Source organism: Carassius carassius, chromosome 7, assembly GCF_963082965.1.
Source record: "Carassius carassius chromosome 7, fCarCar2.1, whole genome shotgun sequence".
Classification (NCBI taxonomy): Eukaryota; Metazoa; Chordata; class Actinopteri; order Cypriniformes; family Cyprinidae; genus Carassius; species Carassius carassius.
In genome coordinates, this window is record NC_081761.1 from 31,204,390 (window position 1) to 31,216,500 (window position 12,111).

Here is a 12,111-nt window from a genome sequence, read left to right on the forward strand (position 1 = left end):
TCACATTTATTATTTATGAATAGGACGAATCCTAATATACATGTCAATTATTTTCATGATGAGAGATGAATAATTTAGCCTATATTTTATAACAGACCACTGGTCAATGTGTTGTTCATGGCTGAAAATTTATGATCTGCATTTAATTGTGCTTCCACTGGAGGCAATAGTTAGTTTTTGAGTGGTCACGGTGTTGTTTCTGTCAGTCTATGCTCAGTCAAACGCATCTCAGAATGTCCAGTAGTCGTGACTGCGCGCGAGAGAGGGAGGACCGGATTATAACCGCGCAAAAATCGGTCCCTTTATCACACAAACATGTGAATCATCGCTGCAACAGATCCCACTTCACCCGTTACACTCGATGAGACCGACCGTTGACTCATGAACAGCTGCCTTAATAAAAGCCCGAGCAACGTTGCGTCATGGAACGCCAGATTCTTTAGCGTCATCTGCTGGTGAGAACGCGACGGTTCCAGAATCAATGGAAGTTCTGATGCATCTCAGAAACACATCGATCGACACTCACGGCGTAAGAGAGACACCAGGACACCAGATACAGCTCTCAGATCATGCTGGAAAACTAACAAGGGTTCTCGGTTAGACTGATGCAATGACACTCGTTAACTGTCACCCACATAATGAACAACCTGAATAAATCCAATGATTTGTAGATTAATGGCATCTCATTTAATCATTTGTCATTTGATGACCAAAAGAAAAGAAAAATACAATTTAAATCATCAAGCTTCCAAACATTTATTGATGTGTATTCATTTGAGATAAAGAGGTTTCTTCAAACCTATAGGTTTCTTGTAACAATAAAATGGCTTTCTGCTTTACACTGAACAATGGTTTTTATTTGGTGGATATTTATTACTGCTTATTTTACTATGTTATACATTAATACATTATAACAAACATTTTTTTTTTGTCTTCAAAAATTTCAGTTCTAACAAGATTGTTTTTCTTTTATTACAATCTACAAACATGTAAATTAGTTTTACTTTTACTTATTTCATTTATTTAGTTTTGTTTTGCATCTGTATAGAAAATGTACAATAGTATTGCTTTTAAAATATTTATCTGAACATATAGATGATTTTACTTTGCTTTGAATTGTGTTTTAATGTTTTTTGTTTAATATAAATTAAAACACATTGAGAAACTCTTTGATATGAACAAAATTGTGTAGAAAATGAACAAATTTGTGAGTTTTTCCCCATTCTCTGATCACCTAGATATATTTTACTTTAAGCAGACACAAAATAAATAAATACATTTTCAAAAATATGTTTATCATATTTATCATGTTTTTAATAAAACATTTTTTTTATTAATTATATGAATTATCTATCAACTCCAGTGTCCTTAATGAATATCATCTTGGGTATTTTTCTTTCCTTGTTTTATTTTATTTTTTTAAAGAATTTCAGTCTTTTACTTTTTTCTTTACTAGTCCACCCAAGTTTTTTTTTTTTACTTTACACCCTATACAAATATCAAAACTAATTTTCAGAAGCTAAACATTTATGTTCACAATAAAAGTTGTTCTTGAAATTGGTTTGAATCTATATCAACCACAAGGTCCTTGATGAATATAATCATGGGCCCTGGAGGTTCAGTTAGGGAACAGCCTAAAGACTGATGACCTTTTGGTGCTTGGCACTCCTAGCCTGACCTTTGAGTGTAACCAGACCTCAAAAGCTGAGTCTGTCCAGCATTACCTGATCCACAGCTGTAGTGATACGACAAAACACTGCTGCACACCTGCTCAGGTGTCACTCAGGAGTGGCAGAGAGAGAGAGAGAAGAATAAGAGATGAAGTCACGCAGAAGGACAGATCTGTAGCGCTCTAGTTAGTCATCTTCAAATTATCCCCTTCATTTCTCAACTTCTCCAAAGCTAATTTCACAGGCGGTTATTTGGATTTGGACTAGCTGAGAAATAATTCATTCTTCAATCTTTCTAACAAGGATTAAACCAACTGAAGGCCTTGGAATCCCAGTATCACTTTTTCACTTCCTAAGTGGATCGGTGTCCCTGTCATCCAAGATGAAGTGAAGATGAGAGGACGAGAGCAGAGTCATGGCTTCTTCACAGACAGCAGGAGAGACGGAGCGACCTGTTTCACAGGGAGGAAGCCGACAGGAGAGGGTAAGAGAGCATGAGCAGCAGTGTTTCATCTCACTGTGTTTGCAGGTGTCCTTGTGTCTAACACATTTTAAAATATATCAAGTTTTGACAAAGCGAGTCTATCACAGCAACTCTCACACATCCTCTGCTTACACGCTTTCCATGTGCTCGCTTTTTTGTCATCAAACAATGAATACACTTGCATGTACAACTTTTTTAATCACCAAAAACATCATTATTTTTCTTTCTATCTATCTATCTATCTATCTATCTATCTATCTATCTATCTATCTATCTATCTATCTATATATATATATTTAAATACAATTCATGTGATGGCAAAGATTAATTTCATTTCTTCAGTCTTCAGTGATCACATTATTGAAAACAGTTGTGTTGCTTAATATTTTTATAGAAATCGCTGATACAGTACTATTAAAAGATTTGGGGTAAGAAAAAAATTGCCTGCTTTTATTCAAAAAGGATGCATTGCAATTAATTAATTTATAATGTTACAAAATATTTTATTTCAAATAAACACTGTTCTTTTGAGTTTTGTGTTTATCAAAGAATAAGTAGAGCCATTTTCATATAGTGATAATACAATTAATATTTTTTTTAAAAGATAAAAGATCTAAAAGATCACTGAAGACTGGAGGAATGGTGCTGAAAATTCAGCTTTGTCATCACATTAATAAATTAAAATGTAAAACGTATTTAAATAAAAAGCCTGTTATTTCCATTCTAATATTACTGTTTCACCGTATTTTTTTATCAAATAAATTCACCCTCGGTGAACATAGATGACTTCTTTCAAAATAATAATAATATAAAAACTAAATTACTTCCAAAGGTTTGACTGTTTGTGCATTCCTTGGGATAATTAAAGTGTCTCATATTTGTCATTGTTCTCGCACGTTCTCAGGATGCGGTGGAGGAGGGCACTGAATCTGGTGCTCTGGAGTTAGTCTCCATCACAGAAGAGGACCTTCCTGTAGTCGAGACGCCCACCACATTCAATGTGAGTTCCTTCAGCAGTCATAACAGCCATTCCAGTCACTTCTACGACCCAGACACGCAGGACCCTCACGTCCCTGTTGAGCTGCCCGCCGTGGTGTCCGCTCCACTGCCTGTGTATAAAGCCCATAACCTTCAGATCCCACCCAGCCCAGGTGTGCCCGTCATCAAGGTCCAGCCCTTCTTGCACGGTAAGCAGGCTTCTCGCTTTCTTGGTGTGTCACAGTGTGTAGGTACAATCTACAATGGCTTCAGCGTGTGCTTTACATGGCCAGTTACACAGGGGTTAGAGGACAGACACTTAAGGTGCTAACAGTGATCTAATCAGTCTTCCTCCGCTGGCTGCTCTGGCCTTTAGCAGACTGATTTGATTTAGCCATCTCTCTCTCTCTCTCTCTCAGGAGAAAGACTGTCAGACTTGAAGTCTTTGTGTTGGCCGTATGTGCCTCGCAGATTGCTGGCTCTGCTCATCATCTTGGGATTGCTAATTGTCTTGATTCTGGTGCTAGGAATAGGTTTGGGAGGTGAGTCTGTGTATTTGTTTGTTTGTTTGTAATATGGGAACAAAACTGTCCCCCAGAGGTTATTTAACCAAACCTGCCTTTAGGGACACAGAAATAGATTAAATAAATTAAAAGTTAAAATAAATAGGAAAAATAGTATTAGCTTAGTAATAGACAAGAGAAGTCGAAAGCAATTCACATTAGATGTGTGTGTGAAGGTACGTAAGTGTCCTCCTTTTTAAATGAAACTCATCCTGAGCAGTGGGAACTGTAAATGTTTAATGAGCTCCACCCTGCTCTATGACGACAGCTCACTGCTAACTTCCTTTGTGTGTGTGTGTGTGTGTGTCACCATCATGCATTCAACCTCTTGTTCTCCAGTGGGTCTGAAGAGTTGCTCAGGAAAGTTCCGCTGTTTGTCGTCGGTTCAGTGTATCAGCAGAAATGCTGTGTGTGATGGAGTCGAGGACTGTGGAGATGGAGAAGACGAGCTCAGCTGTGGTGGGTTGATCCTATCCTTCTCTTCTTGACCTTCAAATCAACATAGAACATATATATTGACTCTATTTATTGTTTCAGTACACATTTCTGTTGATCCATACGCTAAATTATTCCAAAGAAAAAATTATATACAACCAACTTTGACACCAATTTTGTCCCCATGAGCAAATCTTTCACAAGCCGACCCTAAGCTCTCAGTGTCTCTCTCAGTGCGAGTGAGTGGCAGGAGCTCTGTGCTGCAGGTGTTCAGTAGGGGCTCATGGAGGACTGTGTGCTCTGAAGGCTGGGATTCTCACCTGGGCTCTGTAGCCTGCAGACAACTGGGATACAACAGGTACATGATACAATGTTAAACAATTTGCATGGCATTTTTGGTGTGCAAATGAGCACAAATGTAGTGTAATTTTCAAAGGGTTCTGCTATTTACAGTATCAGCCGTCAGTGGGACAGCTCTCAGTAACTTCAGATCCTTGGTCTGCAATTTTTCTCTTCATCTCCACTGACAAACATCGGAGCTGAAATTATCATCTTGTATGTCTGCTATTTAAGGAAATGTAATTTGACTAATGATTGCTCTTTTGTTGTCTGATTGTAGCTACGTGAGCACTACTGATATTCCCGTCTCCTCCATTGAGGCAGTGTTTCAGAATAATCTAGTGGCTCTTAATATCAACCAAACAGGCCTTCAAGACAACTTCAAGATCCAAAACTCTTCACACCTCAGGTAAACCTTCTTTTGGGGCAGTCGTGGGCTAATGGTTAGAGACTTGTAACCCAAAGGTTGCGGGTCGAGTCTCGGTTCTGGCAGGGATTGTAGGTGGGGGGAGTGAATGACCAGTGCTCAATACCACGACAATTAAAGTCTTGTGAAGTGACAAGCTGTGTGTTTGTATATAAAAAATCCACCAAGATTTAATTTTAACTTCTTTAACTAGCTTCCAACCAAAATACGTCTCCTTTACCCATAATAGTGTTTTCTCCAGTGGAAAAGTCATCTTGTCTGAATCAGAAATGAAATATGCACAGACCATGTATGATTTACAAGTGAAAACAGTCTAAAACAGTTCTAAACAAATATGTCTGTGGATGTTAATGTGAGAGGACAGCGGGGGATAGACCTTTACACTGGATTTAGTGTTATGGATTATGGACGTATTTTGGTCATAAAGTTAAAATGCCTTAAAATGCATTTGTTTCTTATAAACAGGTTTTTGCTTGACCAGCCCTTAATTAATAGACTGGAATTATTGTGATGTTTTTATCAGCTGTTTTAATGACTCTAATTCTGGCGGCACCCATTCACTGCAAAGGATTTGTTGATTAGCAAGTGATGTAAAGCTAAATTTCTCTAAACCTGTTCCAATGAAGAAACAAACTCTTCTACATCTTGAATAGCCTGAGGTTGAGCAAATGTTTTTTTGAAAAAACATTATTTTTGATTAGCTATTCCTTTAAGTGATTTGAATCAGAACCATCCAGCCAGTGTCAGAGTCATTACTAAGGACCCAAATGACTCCCTTACTGAACTGAGTCATTTTCCTTTCATGTCCAATTCAAAATAATGTTTTAATTAACATGAATGTAATTTAAAAAAATAATCAACTGCTATTGACAGCACTTGTGTCTTAGCTTAAAAATGAGCATTACGATCACTCTTTTTCTCAGATCTGAATCAAATTGACTCAAGCCTGAGGAAGAGTTATTCAGGCCAAAGTCTGTCAAATAAGATCAGTCCAGTGACTGACACACTGCATGGCAGATTGTTCAATACTGACTCCAAACAATCTGAAGTACTTCTGTAGATCTACTGATGTTCACAAATGTCTTTAGTTCCTGATAAAGCCTCAAAGTCTCAAAGCTGCAAGATCTCTAACCTTCAGATGTATGTATGAACACCTGAACGGCCTTTTTTGGCAGCTGAGAAGAGGTTTTGAGCAGATTCTGTCTTAAAGAAAGCCATCTTGGAAAAAGCTAATCAATCATGTCAGTGTGGAGTACACTGAAATGAAATGAGACAGAGTTGATTTGCTTTTTTAATACAAAGGTAAATGGAAGCATAGAAATGAATGAAAGCACAGTTAACTGTGTGTAGTTCAGATAGAGAGAAAGGTATTGATAGCACTAAAAGTGTATTTTCTATTATTCCAGAAAAACTCAGTGTACTTCTGGTGTAGTAACTGCTGTCAAGTGTATAGGTGAGTGTTTGATGATATTGTTTTGACTTCTTCGTTTTTTCTCTCTCTCTTCTCCAAGGCTGCATTTATTTGATCAAAAATACAGTGAACATGAATAAATTCTTTTGCAATTTTATAATAGAATTTTATCTATTTTCCTGTAACGCAAAACGTAATTTTGGTGACATTTGGACTCAGATCCAGTTTGTGTGTTGCGGTGTAGAGTGTGGCTCCAGGCCAGCCGTCCGCAGTCGTATTGTGGGAGGGAACGTGTCGAGGTCTGGGCTGGTCCCGTGGCAGGTCAGCCTGCATTACCAGAACCAGCATCTGTGTGGAGGATCAGTCATCAGTGAGCGCTGGATTCTGACTGCGGCACACTGTGTGTACGGGTGAGTATCATGTCATCCTTGCTGCAGAAAACAGGTCCAAGCTGGTTCTGTGCTGGTCCAGACTGGTTTAAGGTGATCGGGTGTTGGTATAGACTGGTTTGTACTACTTCTGTGCTGGTCCAGATGGGTTTATATTGGTCTGGTGCTGGTTCAGATTGGTTTATAATGGGTCTGTGATGGTCGAGACTGGTTAATGATGGTCTGGTGCTGGTCCAGACTGGTTTACAATGGTCTGGTACTGGTCAAGACTATTATATGCTAGTCAGATGCTTGTCCAGACTGGTTAATAAAGGTCTGGTTCTGGTCCAGACTGTTTTATGCTAGCTGGATGCTAGTCCAGACTGGTTTATAAAGGTCTGGTTCTCGTCCAGACTGGTTTATGCTGGTTCTGTGCTGGTCCAGACTGGTTTATGCTGGTCCAGATTGTTTTATGCTAGTTCGATGGTAGTCCAGACTGGTCTATATTGGTTCTTTGATGGTCCAGACTGGTTTATAATGTTCTGACACTGGTCCAGATTGTTTTATGCTAGTTAGATGCTGGTCCAGACTGGTTTATGTTGGTTCTGTGCTGGCCCAGACTGGTTTATGTTGATTTGATGCTGGTTCAGACTGGTTTATACTAGTTCTGCAGTAGGACTGATGGTGATCAGGGCTAGTTTATACTGATTTTGTGTCCACTCAGTCAGGTTTATGTTGGTCCAGATTGGTTTACACTTATTCAATACTGGTTTAGACTCATGCTGGTTCTTTAATGGCCCAGACTCATTTATCCTGATCTGATAACAGTCCAAATTGGTTTATACTGGTTCTGTGCTGGTCCAGACTAGTTTATGTTGATCTGATATTGATCCAGCTAAGTTTATACCAGCTCTGGGCTCGTCCAGATTCGTTTATTATGGTCCAGTAATTTGTGATTATTTAAAGGTTTGCTCAGCCAGTGTTATGGGCCGTGTATGCTGGGATAACAGACCAGCCATTGGGTGGAACTGGAGGTCTCTCTGTGGAGAAAATCATCTACCATGCCAACTACAGGCCAGGAGGACTCAGCTACAACATAGCTCTAATAAAGCTTAAACTACCTCTGTCTTTCAATGGTAAGATTTTGCTTCTTGTCACGGGCTGAAATATTTGTATAAACAGACATTTAAATGGGAGTATAATCATAGCTTTACTACAATACATCTCCCTTTTCTCCCTTTCCAGATCAAGTAGTACCCATCTGTTTGCCCAGTTATGGCGAGAGCTTTGAGGATGGACAGATGTGTTTGATCTCAGGCTGGGGAGCCACAGTGGATGGTGGTGAGTATAATAGAGAAAAAGTTGAATGGCTGGTATTTATTGTGTAAACGCTTGTATTAAACAAGTTTAAAAGCTTTTAGAGACATGTAGAATATATTGCTTTTAACTGAGTGTATTTTTAAGTCAGTTCTTCAGAACACATGTGTGTGTCGTGCAGGAGAGGCCAGTTTGTCCCTACATACCGCTCAGGTCCCATTACTGTCCAGCAGAGACTGCCGCAGACGGGGTTTGAACTCCTGGAACATCTGTGCAGGATTCTCAGAGGGTGGTGCTGGAACATGTCAGGTACTGCATCTGAGTGTCATCACAATAAACTACAATAGCTGTTATTAAAGCAAGCACTCTGAAATGTATATGCACCTTAGTTGAACGCCTAGTCTTCTGTCTGTAGGGGGACAGCGGAGGGCCGCTGGCCTGTCAGGGTTCCGGGTGGACATTGGTGGGGGCAGCCAGCTGGGCTGAGAGCTGTGGACAAGCAAACAAACCAGGAATTTACACCAGCATAAATGAAGCTCTCACATGGATTCAGCAACAAATGGAGGTATATATATATATATATATATATATATATATATATATATATATATGCAAGTATTAACAAAATCCAATTATTAAGATTATTAATATTATTATTGATTTCCTATTTTCTTATTTGTTAGATCCTACACAAATGTTTAAATCTGTGCAAATAAAAAGTATATATATAAAAATAAAATGTTCTTAAAAAAATAATAAAACATTTAAATAATTAAATAATTATTTAAAAAGTAAATAAATAACTAAAAATGACAGAAGTGTTATTCCAGATAGAAGAGACAAGAGATTTTTCAAGTACATTTTTTTTTCTTCTGCCAAATCCAAACCATATTTTAACAATGACCAGACCAACTAGTCATAGTTAACTAGGCCTCTGAGTAATTAAAGGAGCGTTGGCGGAGTGATATTCAGTTACAGGATGAAGAGACTTTATTCTCATTGGCTAGTTAACACTCTGATTTATATTTCATTAACTGTGTTTGTGCTGATGAATAACTGACACAGTTCCTGCTCCTCAGGGTCTCTTTGACCTTTGAAAAGGTTTTTGGGACACTGGAGTCATCTATAGCAGCATGTGTTGTAAAAACACTGCATCTTCTCGACTATTCTGCATTCCATTGAACTGCAGACCCGACACAGAATTTGATATTAGCACAAGCTTTACATTTAGTTTTCATTTCATCAAAGACATTCAATATAAATTTTTCACAATCCTATATTTACTCACATTAATATAACATTCTGCATTCAAAATGTAACCGACTGATAAATCGACTGATAATGGTTTTTGAATACCTACCTGTGTGCCTCAGCGGCTTTTCCTTCTGAAAATACAAATAATCGTTTTTTTTGTTTGTTTTGTTTTTAATCAGAAAGAAGAGGATCAGCAGAACTGAGCATCTCACAGTGGATGAGCTTCTATTTCAATGCATAACATCCAACATCGTAAAGGAGAATATATCTAATATACGATTCATTCTTAAGTTTTCACTCTATAATTTCGGATACAATTCACAATTCAAAACAGTACTCTTTCTCAATAAATTAACTTAGGGTTATAGGTCACTGAAGATCAAATGTGTTCCAAATGTTTATTTTTTTCTTAGGTATTTGGATTACAGAAATGTTATAGATATGGAATATAGATAGTCTTCATTAATAATTTTTGAAATCAGGACCCACTCAATTAAAAAAAGTGAACATTGCAAAAATGTTAATTTAAGGGACATTAAGGCTAAATTAAACTTTATGTAATGTGGAGAGAGCAAATTAAAAAACGGTATACAAAATATACGATTGAGATTATACTATGCATTCTCATAAGATATGATATTTCTTAAGAAAATTGTTAGGAAAAAAGTACAATTATCAATGGATGTATACACACACATATATATACACACACACATACATTATATATATGAAAATCAGTTAAAATGCTATTTAAGTAGTAATTTACATATATTTGTTAACTGTATCTATTTATTGTACATTATTCAATTGTTTATTTGTGCTCAATTATTTATCATTCATTTATCCAAGCATATTTTTGTATGTAAGGCCAAATGTATCTGAGCTTAACATGTGATGCATTTATTATCTAGTTAGCATATTAAAATGATCATCTTAAGTCTCTGTTTTGCTCCTCTGAATCTCTGTATTCTTGCTTTCACCTCCTTTGTGTTTGGTATTTAATATACAAAAAGTGTTCCAGAAAATAATAAATGCGAAACCAAAGAATCCAGAGAAAAAGACCAACAATAATACTAAATAAAAGCCAGCGTTGTCCACTTTCCATGAACTACATTGCAATTTTACCCCGAGTCAAATGATTTATCTGTTTACACACCAGACTGAGTGAAGGTTACACTAAAAATACTCTCTGGGTTCTGATAGGAATGCAGCTCATGATCTCTGATGTCTTACTACAGGATGCACAAATACAGTCACACACACAACAAAGTGTCCTTCAGGTACAGTGCTCTTTATTACAAAACCAAGAGTGTGAAAGGCAAATCTGTGTTTGTGTGTGTGTGTGTAAGAGAGAAGCGATTATAGATGCAAAGAGAAAAGTGCAGCGTTTAAACCTCCCCATGCTTAAGTTAACAGAGTTTCTCTTTTCGGGTTGGTCATCTGACCGATGGCATCACAAGACCACTGCTGCAAATGAAAAGCCGCTCAGTACAGACAGCCTACAGCACATACTGAACACATTAAATAAGCACTAAACAGGATATATGAGCTCAATCAAGTGACAGCCGAAAATGGAAGAATTTCAATCAAAATATATATTATATTGTCTTATTTGTAAACGAAATATACCATCAACAGCTCAACTGTACCAATCTCATTGGGTTTACACTGTCAGATCTGTATTTCTATTGTGAGCATACGTTATGTTTCAAAAAATAATATTGTATGTTTCTTTACAATAATAAATGAAAACACATGCAACAAACTGTTAAATATTGAAAACATTTGTTTTGTCCACTTTTTAAAAAAAACATGTTTTCCTGCAAAAACTTGTCTATGAACTGAAAAAAACTATGAACTGTCCATAATAACGCAGAATAATAATAAAAACAAATCTGTTATAAATGTTTGAGCTGAAGGGGTTTAACGTCAATGATGAGTCCCTTTGCCAAAAAATAGCTATACATAAATACAAAGACTAGTTGATGTCCTTCTCTGTTTCACTTTGAGTTTTTGCAATATAATCATTAAAAAAGCACATTTTCTTCTCGTACAACAATTACAGGCATTGATTTTCACAAACATTATCACAACCTTGCAATTATTTCATTATTGGACACTGTATCCATGCCGATTGCACAGGAAGTGACATCAGATATGTATGGAAGCTTAGGCTATTTTTCATTTTATTCCACCGAGGAATTATAAAAGGAAATTGTGACTCTTTAGCCTTATAATTCTAACTTTAACTTACAACTTTTCTCTCAAAATTAGTTTATATCTCAGACTTCAATTCAGACATTTCTTCTCACAATTCTGCTCTTTTTCCTCAGACTTGCGAGAAGAAAGTCTGAATTAAAAGTCCGAATTGTGAGATATAAACTATTTGTAATTTATAAAATAATTGAATATAGATATAGACTCAAAATTGCAAAAAAAAAAAAAACTGAATTGAGAGATATAAAATTAGAACTTCGATATATAAACTCAGAATTGCGAGAAAAAAAAATCTGAATTGCGAGATGTAAACTCAGATTTGCGAGATATAAATCACAACAGAGAGATATAACTTTAGAACTGCAATATATAAATTCAGAATTGCAAGAAAAAAACTCTGATTTTTGAGATATATAAAAGAAAAAATGTGAGATATAATTGTGACATAAGCTCAAAATTCCGAGAAAAAAGTCAGAATCGTGACTCAGATCTGAGAGACAATAACTCGGAATTGGTAAGTATAAACTCAGAATTGCGAGAAAAAATACAGAATTGTGAAAAAAAATAATTATAATCATAATTGCGAGATATAAACTTGCAAATGCAGAATATAAATGGCCAATTCTGAGGAAAAAAAATCTGAATTTC

The 12,111-nt window shown here is 36.6% G+C and overlaps 1 protein-coding gene across 1 annotated transcript; it reads left to right on the forward strand.

Moving 5' to 3' along the window:
* Positions 1–1,556: 1,556 nt before the first annotated feature.
* LOC132143159 (transmembrane protease serine 3-like) lies at positions 1,557–9,918 on the forward strand. The gene is made up of 13 exons (XM_059553304.1): positions 1,557–2,154; positions 3,059–3,341; positions 3,552–3,674; positions 4,035–4,154; positions 4,365–4,488; positions 4,750–4,878; positions 6,303–6,349; positions 6,552–6,717; positions 7,642–7,811; positions 7,921–8,016; positions 8,174–8,301; positions 8,408–8,557; positions 9,426–9,918. Exons 1-13 carry the CDS (start codon positions 2,086–2,088, stop codon positions 9,447–9,449), a joined length of 1,629 nt encoding a protein of 542 aa, XP_059409287.1. The 5' UTR covers positions 1,557–2,085; the 3' UTR covers positions 9,450–9,918.
* The last annotated feature ends 2,193 nt before the right edge of the window (positions 9,919–12,111 follow it).